This window comes from Sinocyclocheilus rhinocerous, unplaced genomic scaffold, assembly GCF_001515625.1.
Source record: "Sinocyclocheilus rhinocerous isolate Xijiao unplaced genomic scaffold, SAMN03320098_v1.1 scaffold189, whole genome shotgun sequence".
Taxonomy (NCBI): domain Eukaryota; kingdom Metazoa; phylum Chordata; class Actinopteri; order Cypriniformes; family Cyprinidae; genus Sinocyclocheilus; species Sinocyclocheilus rhinocerous.
This window is the reverse complement of record NW_015667354.1, coordinates 1768652-1778765: the sequence shown is the minus strand read 5'-3', so window position 1 is coordinate 1778765 and position 10114 is coordinate 1768652. Positions and strand designations below refer to the sequence as shown.

The window sequence follows — 10114 nt, the reverse complement described above, 5'->3', positions numbered from 1 at the left end:
CACACACACACACACTGCAGAGGCGCTGGTGCTGATGTAAACGTCGACAGCCGCACTTATCACGAGGGCTCAGCAGACAGACGTTATGATTCATGAGTGACAAGTTTTTAGCGTGATAAGTTATAACGTATCTGATTTTGAATGTAGTATGACTGTAGCCTATATTCAAATAATCACAATGCCAAAATATTTGTTAGAGTGGGACAGTGACTCTCTCAAAACGTGAATTATTGTGGAGTGAGTTGACACGAAGGCTCTATCACAGCAACTCCGAAATCAGAGCACATTTGAATTAATTAATCAAAACCGAAACTATAAATATGTCGGTTAATAGGATCCTGTCTTTTATCTTTTAAACGGTCCAGATTGATAAATCCTTGAAAACTGCTAGACTTGATTAGTTTTGACAGTGCAACGTTTGTTTCGAGGGTATCGGTTAATTTCTTGATTGCTGTTTTGACAGTGTCTGCTTGCATATTTTATTCATGTCGGTAGCCTAATTCTCTTTAATGTAGGCTATTTGCCCCGATTTGATCCGTTTACCTGGGAAATTTATATAACATTATATTTATATTATTTTGTCGTCATTATTTTGTTTTAGTTAGTTAAAAATTACCCTTATCAACCTTGATTTACATATTCCATCACATTATTTTGACAATAGTTAAAGTTTTGGGCGGGTTTTTGTGAGCTTTTGGGCTGGAAATCGTCCATCCAATCTGGCAACACTGACAGAGAGAGAAAGAGGTGTGTGCGCTGGGAAAGCAAGACCTCGCGCTCGCGCGGCAGTACCGGCGAGTCTCAGAAACTAAATAAGCCTAAGGTTTGGGCAAACCCTAAAGATTTGTCACTAGGCGCTTTTTTGAAAGAAAAAAAAGTCACTACGGGCTAGGCCAGGGGTCAAACAGAAATTGCGCGCTCCGTTAATCGCACGTTAATAAAATTTGTGCAGTTAAAATGAATTTGCGTTAATTTTGACAGCCCTAATATATATATATATATATATATATGCAATACATATTTTATATTTAAAATAATTAGTTTCCATGTGTTTTAATAATCAGTTTTTGCAAGACTGAAGGAAAAGTTGGTTGGTTGATTGGAACAGCGGTTAATGTACTTCAATATGAATGAAAGCTTTTCAATAATTCAACAAGGTTTTTCAGTTTTAAATGCGTGCACAGAAGGGTTTCAATTTGACTGCTGACATGCTCGTACCTTCTGGTTGTGAGTTTGATCTGTCATGTTGCGGTGTTGTGATGAGGTTGGGGGACCACCATAACCACCACCTGGGGAAGGCCGAACTTCTGGTTGACTCCTTAACTGAAAATGAGGACGATTTATTGACTTTATTAATATTATTTATCTCCTGTACACAAACTCTCAGCTTCATCCACATTTAAAAGCCATGTTTGACAGAATCGGCTCATAGTGTATTGCTAAAATCTTAAATTTGAAATTAAAATCTCCATCACAGTGTCTTACTTTTTGATTTTCTTACATCAACTGTCCCTTGAAAAACAAGAGAAATCAGCAGATAAATGAGTCCAAAAACCATAAAAAAGAAAGTTTAAAACCTTCATGGAGATGAAGTATAAACAGTAACCTAGAAGATTAACAGCAAACTGTATTTATTGATTTAAATCTAGAGATTATTTACAGGTAGAGGTGCTCGTGGCTCATTCCCACTTCCGTCCCTAAGGAAGATCTCCCTCTGCTTGGATATGGAGGTGGTCTTGTAGAACTCCACAAGCTTGTTTAGAGAGGTAAACTTCTCCGTCCACAGGTAGTACTGGCATGATTTATCCTTCATAACTTTAAAATGTTGTACATCATACTCGTGTCTGAACAGACATAAGAGATATAAATAAATGAACGTGAGAAAAATGAAACCTAACTGTTCACACTTATTTGGTGTTATATGACAGACTGATATATATATATATATATATATTTAATCTCACTTATAAAAAGCTATGCAGTCATTGAGCAGAAGATTCTAACTTATTCGAGTTTGATTACCAGCCCTCAGAATGTATTAACGTACAGCAATTATTAATAAACTGCCATTAACAAAAGCTGCACAACCCACTTTCTGCACTAGAGGGAACCCTCTCTCTCTCTCTCTCTCTCTGTGCATTCAGTTTGGACCTACTGTACAGGTGATTTATGAGAGGATGGCTGAAACAAATGGACTGTCTGACCGCTGTAATAAGATGGATGTTATTGATGCATTATTGATGGAGTGTTTCCATAGGCCAGATTCAGTGTGTGTGGGCCGAGATGGCTCAGGTGTGAGGCTCTAGTCTATGAGGATCTTTCATCCTCATGGCTTAAAAAAGACTGACAAGACAATTTGTGGGATTACAGATGCACAGCATTTTAAGGGTGACCTTCATGTGCTAGCTGAAATACTAACACTAGGCTAACAGGACTGTGACTGTGATATTTTGAAGAATATTTGGTTACCACTGACTTCCATTATATTGACAAAAATGTTGCATAAAACTAAGAAAGTTATACAGGTTTGGAAGGACGTGATGGTGGGTAAATAATGACAGAATTTTCCATTTTGGGCGAACTATGCCTTTAAGCAAACACACAGGCAAAATCAAAATCTGCAATCCTAATACAAATCGACTAATTCTATTCTCTCCTCATTTTTGTTACCTGACTGAGATGGAGAAGTCTCCAGGGGAACTCTGGCTGCCACGGATCAGGAAAGCACCCACCTCTCGGGACATGAGCATCTCCTCAGCCGAGCCACGACCGGCGTTCTCTTTGAACCAGCTGTAGAAAATTTGGAATCCAAATACACTTTTGTGTTAATTTAGGTCTTTTACTCTCTCTCTCTCTCTCTTTATCTATTTTACAACAACTCGCGATATTAACTACTACACTCTTAAAAATAAAGGTTCCATAGAGCAAAGGTGCCATAGAAGAATTTTTGGTTCCCAAAAGAACCTTTCAGTGAACAGTTCCTAAAAGAACCATATTGAAAAACATTTTAAAAATCTAAAGAACCTTTTTCGACAATAAAGAACCTTTTCTGCATTTGAAAGGTTCCATGGATGTTCAAGGTTCTTCATAGAACCATTGATGCCAATAAAGAACCTTTATTTTTAAGAGTGTACATGCTCACAGGTTTTTTGCATGTGGTAAAAAGCAAACATTAATATCACAAGCATAAGCTCACCTCAGCGTTTGCATGTCAACATAGTTTTTAGGTATGAAGCCCTCATGACCATGTAGCTCTGCCTTGAACCACTCGTCTTGAGATCCCAGGATCTGTTTAGAGCAATATTTGTTCAAATGAATATAAGCCCATTTCTTGATAGGTCCAGGTTTGCACCTACATTTGTGTAAAAACCTCTCAAACTTTATGAAGACATCTTGAATGCCTCATTTTCTTATCAGTCATGGAGCATCCCAAGAACTGTATAAACCCATGTTCAGCAAGTATTTTTTTTCTTTCTGCGATGTTTCCAAGAAATATAGCTGGACTTGTCTTATAAATACTTGTTTTTACGATTTCCTCTGTACACTGTTCCGTTTTTTTGCTAGCATCTGTAACCCTTTTCATGTAGTGGTCAATGCAAATGGTGCACTGAGAGGTCTTTGAAAGCCTTTAGTTTGAGGGCTTCACAACTCTGCAATCAAAGTAAGTGTTTTTTGTGCATTAGAGTACTCTATCACTCACCTTTAGAATGTCTCCTTTCCGGAAGCTGAGCTCATCTTCTTCTTTGCCATTGAAGTCATACTTTCCTCTGGCCTCCATGGTGAACGAAGGGGAGGGTCTACAAGCTACCACAAATGGGAGGAGACACAGAAAGATTAGAGGTTGGAGAAACCAGGGTGATAAAATGAAGAAAATGTAGAGTAAATGTGTTAACCTCAGGCTTGTGAAAGACCAGAGAGGTCAAAGTCCTGCTGATGTTCTAGCTAAGCAGAAGCATGCAGCTGTGGTTAGCTGGCTAGAGGCAATTGTATGCAATGCAAAAGTGCGACTTCATTAAAGTGGAGTAAGTTGGCTCAAAAAAGGCCACTCAGTACTTTTCATATTTCAAGTTCTGACCACTCACAAAAAAAGGTTTTAATGGGGGGGAATAAAGAAATAAATGATTGTATTAACCTATAATTGTGAATGAAGAGGTCACAACTTACTATAATACAATGCCTGTGATCTGAGGATGTTGAGACACTTGTTTAACTGGTTTCAAGAGGCCATCACAGCTCCACCTAAAGAAAAGACAGAGACAGGTGAAAATTAACAAACTAAAAGGAATGGAAGACCATAGATGAAGCCTACATGAATATGCCCTATTGTATGTTCCAGGTCTTCTAAAGTCGAACCATACCTTTTGAGTGGCAAACAGACACACATTTAAGTCATTATTTACAGATTTTTTAAAGGATTTTTAAGATTTTCTTGCAGAGAACTAACCCTTTAAGTCTTTCCATCATTAACACAAAACTCCCCCGTTATCTTTGCAATGGGTGCATTGGAGTTATTCTTTAAGACAATGTTTTTAAGCAAGTTGGCTGATGATCATTTTAACCGGATTGGCTGAGAAGTTTAAAGGTCCTCTCTGTTCTCCTCTGAATTGGGCTTTTCAGAGTGAAGAGGAAAGGAAGGGATGCTGGTAATCAGGATAATTTCCAGCAGGATCAGGACGAAGGAGAGCTGCACAAACAGCAGAGGAGGAAATGCAGATTAAATTATATTTAATTACTACAGTATGATGCATGTCCTTGCCCATCCTCCATTTGAGATGGTGACCGTACAAGAGAAAACACGTGGGTAAACAAGAAATGTGGCTTTGGCTCCCTATAAGAGGAATGTTGCAGAAGTAAACACAAACCTTTAACCCTTTATCGACTTTTAACCCTTAGTTGAACACAGGTTCATCAAGTCTATCTAGGTCATACACTTACTTTGTGGGCCAAATTTAAAGCCATTATTCACTAATAATCATCTAATCTGCTGTAGCTCTCTCACAAGTAATATGGACTATTGTTCTGGTACTTTTATGGGCTTTTTTTTGTGTCATTTTTGAAAATCAGCAGCCCCAGTCATCATTCATTTTCACTGTATGAAAAACAGTGTGTGAATAATGTGAATAGTCTGACTTGTCTTCTAAATGGTTTACTAAACTGTTATTTTTGGTGAACCTATCCCCTTATGTTTAACTGTATAATAAAATATATTAACAAATGCTTCTTATTTAACAAAGGGGTTCACTTGTCAAGACCAGAGCAACACAAAAAGGTACCACAATATTAAAAGGACAAATTACATGGAGTAATAAAAATGAGTCTTACAAAGAACCCAACCATAAGCAAGACTGTAAGACATACTGTATATACACCTTAAATCTTCTTATGGATCGCATTATGAAGATCTTAACATCTTTAAAAATCCTATGATCTGACTTAAAACACATCACTATTCACATCACACATTATTCCTACATGGACCTCTGTGAACAGCAGGGGACATTTCATCCAAAATTTCAAGGGGACATATCACACATGTTTTTTGCCTTCTAAAGTCTTGTAAGCAAAAACAAAATATTACGTTTTTGTATATTTAGCCCTAAATGGTACATATTAGTACTTAATTAGTACCTGGTGACAGTTTTGTACCTTTTTCTCTAAGAGTGTAGTAGTTCATTGCATTTTATTTTCCGATATAATTTTCCACTCCCCTCTTTGGCACTTCAAATTAAACAGTCTATTTTCACTTCTGCGCTTTTAAGAAACACCCATTTCACACATGAAATCAACAACCCAGGCGTTGTTGTGCTGATACGTTTATCTCTTTCATAAAGAGAACATTTTTCTAAATGTTTTCATTCAGTACATCAGGCTCAGGCTCTTTTATCACAAAAGACCATGGACAATTTGATTCCTACCAATATGTAGGTTATTTTCTTTCAGAACTGATAATGATAATGATCTGCAGCTAGCATTGTGCGGCATCTCCCTCTTTCTTACCTGTGAATACAGGCATTGAGAACTTTACTCTCTCAAGCATATTATAGCTTTAAATGATTTCAAAGTGTGCTGCTGCATCAGTGTTTGTGATATTGTCTCATAGTTCACAAAGGTGTTTTAGCCCCGCGACTGTACCAACAATAAACGAGCTGATGTATGCTTTCTGCATAAAATACTGTCCATTCTTTCAAAGAAATTCATGTGCATCTAATCATGCCTCTTGGGGGAAAAAAAACGACTAATTTGTACTATGTTTGCATGTTTTTAAAGATATTTTGCTTTTGCAAGGATGGGAAAATTCTAGAGGTTTCTGTAACGCTTTGTAATATTCTAGTGCTTTCCGGAACATTCCAAAACATTGTGGGACTAGCCATAAAAGACAAAAATCATCAAACTTCTGACGTTTTGGAAGACTCTCTTTTGGTAACTGTTTATGTTCAACTGATGTTAGCTCAAGTATTATGCATGTGCCAAGTAATTTTTATGCATGAGTAATAACAGATTAGCTTGCATAATTGTCAACATATTTTTTGTTTTTGTTTTCATGAGCGCTGTTAATAATGATACAAAAAAAGTATAATTCAGCTCAGCATGTCAAACTCCATAAAGAAACATTAAAATTAAAAGCGAAACAAAACTTTTATGAAAAATCTGTTAAATCTCATGTAATGTTTTTGACCTTACATTGTACATGCTGTGTTAGCCCATCCAAGTGCTGGTTTGCAGTGTCCTACTCCGACATAACTTACGATGTCATCTATTTCAATTTGTCACCTCTAGATTACACTGAGCCACACTCTGAGACATGGATTTGAAGTCGTCTGATCCCTCCCTTCCTCGCCCCTCTGGCCTTGTGAAAAAACATTTCTCAGATGAGCAGCGTTTAGATGTGAGAGCTGATCTGTCAGTCATGTTAATGTACTCTGTCAGTTCCACAGTGCTCAGTTATCTTTGCCTAAACTGAGCTCCTGCCGTACTGCAGACGGGGACAGAGGAGACCCAATGATGCATTTTCAAAAAGCAACAACTTCACATGAAACGAAGTGCAAATTGAGCAACATATGATACTTGGAACCCTAATTTATTCCCTGACTATAAGTGTTACAGAAACACTGTCTGCTCTCTTTTCAGTGATGCACAATTAGTGACGTTTGTGAAGAGGAGAGCTGTTCTGTTTTGGTGTTGTGGATTAAACCGACTTAATTTGACTATGAAAGAGAAAGAGATAGAATATAATGAATGAGACAAAGAGACACAGAATACATTAGACCAAATTAGATAGTTTCTTTGCTACATTAATTAACTAAAGTGAGTTAATATTTCAAAGTTTATCAAAAAGTCCAATAAAAACTTTTTTTTTATACAGGGTCCAAAAGTCCACGTTGAAAATAAGATATTCAAAATCTAATTTAAACTTACAAAAACAAAAACATTATGATGTAAAATGAGTATGACATATTCAAGACTCTAAACACTATTTCTAGGTCATTAATCAAAAAAGTAGATTTGTGAGATTGATCATGTGATTCTGTACACATGGTCAGAATTTTTCCCTTCTATCGAAGCTCAAGATTCTCTTTGGATTATTCTCAAATCATGTTGGAGAACAAGATCCTCGGGTTTAATTCATGCTGCTATCATTAAAGCAAAAGAGGTACGAACCAGATACTAAGAAATTCTGAAATTAATTGAAATTAGTAGTGAAATTCAAATTTGCACAGTTTTTTGCACTGATATCATCATTCGTAATTAAAAATCCTTAACACTGTCAGTACTGTTGAACCTGTCACAGTTCATCCGCCCTTCACAGATCTGCACTCCATATCATATTCTGCAAACAGTATGTGTAATAATCTGTAATTATCAAGATAACAAAACTAAAACCATGTGAAGAAATGAATACACCCAAATGCAAATAAAAACTGCATTTTGCAAAAAGCTGTTGAAAACTGATCTCCTGTTTTCCCTTAAACTTGAAACACAGGCCTCAGGGTTCATGCAAACATGACTAGATCAATACAGGCATTACAAGGAAGAAAGACAGAAAAACAAAAAAGCCATTTAAAGACTGAAAGCTGATTTGACTGCTGTGACAGGGGAAGTTGTTTTATGAATAAACACTGAGCTTTAATCTCATTCCCTCGATACATGGTCTCTTTGAATCTAAATGAACAGTCTTTCACATGTCTTTAAATAAACAATTTAGTATCATGAGAAACATAAATGCACTGAGATTCAAAACCAGAAGCGAAAAGTTCAAACGAGCATCAGCGTGTCAGTGCTCTCTCAGTGGGTTGCAACTGTCAAACTTCACACATATATTTTGATCGTTGCAACTTTTAAATAAAACTATAGAGGCAATCCAAATTACTTTACCGTTGTCTCGCAGTTTCACTGTCCGGCAACGAAGAAAAGACAAAGCACCTGCAGCAGAAGTCACCGTCTCAAATCACCCAGTAGGCTACTCAACTGCTAGTCCGCTACCTGCATGCCCTGCTTGGCACAGTATGCACTCACAAGAACGAGCGGAACAGTGTTACAGAAACACTGTCTGCTCTCTTTTCAGTGATGCACAATTAGTGACGTTTGTGAAGAGGAGAGCTGTTCTGTTTTGGTGTTGTGGATTAAACCGACTTAATTTGACTATGAAAGAGAAAGAGATAGAATATAATGAATGAGACAAAGAGACACAGAATGCATTAGAGCAAATTAGATCGTTTCTTTGCTACATTAATTAACTAAAGTGAGTTAATATTTCAAAGTTTATCAAAAAGTCCAACAAAAACTTTTTTTTTATACAGGGTCCAAAAGTCCACGTTGAAAATAAGATATTCAAAATCTAATTTAAACTTACAAAAACAAAAACATTATGATGTAAAATGAGTATGACATATTCAAGACTCTAAACACTATTTCTAGGTCATTAATCAAAAAAGTAGATTTGTGAGATTGATCATGTGATTCTGTACACATGGTCAGAATTTTTCCCTTCTATCGAAGCTCAAGATTCTCTTTGGATTATTCTCAAATCATGTTGGAGAACAAGATCCTCGGGTTTAATTCATGCTGCTATCATTAAAGCAAAAGAGGTACGAACCAGATACTAAGAAATTCTGAAATTAATTGAAATTAGTAGTGAAATTCAAATTTGCACAGTTTTTTGCACTGATATCATCATTCGTAATTAAAAATCCTTAACACTGTCAGTACTGTTGAACCTGTCACAGTTCATCCGCCCTTCACAGATCTGCACTCCATATCATATTCTGCAAACAGTATGTGTAATAATCTGTAATTATCAAGATAACAAAACTAAAACCATGTGAAGAAATGAATACACCCAAATGCAAATAAAAACTGCATTTTGCAAAAAGCTGTTGAAAACTGATCTCCTGTTTTCCCTTAAACTTGAAACACAGGCCTCAGGGTTCATGCAAACATGACTAGATCAATACAGGCATTACAAGGAAGAAAGACAGAAAAACAAAAAAGCCATTTAAAGACTGAAAGCTGATTTGACTGCTGTGACAGGGGAAGTTGTTTTATGAATAAACACTGAGCTTTAGTCTCATTCCCTCGATACATGGTCTCTTTGTGTTATGTGCTTTTATGCCGAGGCCCAGTGTTTTCATACCTTAGGAATATATGCTTTGGGGAGGACTGCGCTGATTTACAACTGGACACAGGGTATGTACAAGTAAAACAAAATGAAACAATTTGCGAATTTAAGAGTTGATATTACGATACATTTATATTGGTAGAAATATGGAAATTAGAAACTGCAGTGGAAAAGGGCTTCTGTTGTAGGCTATGTGTGACCCTGGAGCACAAAACCAGTCTTAAGTCGCTGGGGTATATTTGTAGCAATAGCCAAAAATACATTGTATGGGTCAAAGTTATAGATTTTTCTTTTATGCCAAAAATCATTAGGATATTAAGTAAAGATCATGTTCCATGAAGATATTTTGTAAATTTCCTACCGTAAATAAATAAAAACTTCATTTTTGATTAGTAATATGCATTGCTAAAAACTTAATTTGGACAACTTTAAAGGCGATTTTCTCAATATTTAGATTGTTTTGCATACATCAATGGAAAGCTTATTTATTCAGCTTTC

The 10114-nt window shown here is 36.4% G+C and overlaps 1 protein-coding gene across 1 annotated transcript in view; it reads right to left on the bottom strand.

Annotated features, from left to right (window-relative positions):
• Positions 1-8523, bottom strand: part of LOC107733828 (GRB2-related adapter protein 2-like) — an 11731-nt gene extending 3208 nt beyond the window's left edge. The window contains exons 1-6 of the mRNA XM_016545629.1: positions 8374-8523; positions 3701-4239; positions 3197-3288; positions 2671-2790; positions 1661-1844; positions 1219-1323 (exon numbers count right to left, since the gene is read on the bottom strand). Of these exons, the coding sequence (XP_016401115.1) occupies positions 1219-1323; positions 1661-1844; positions 2671-2790; positions 3197-3288; positions 3701-3778 (579 nt within the window). The 5' untranslated portion in view covers positions 3779-4239; positions 8374-8523. The remainder of the gene's footprint in view (positions 1-1218; positions 1324-1660; positions 1845-2670; positions 2791-3196; positions 3289-3700; positions 4240-8373) is intronic.
• Between the last annotated feature and the right edge of the window lie 1591 nt (positions 8524-10114).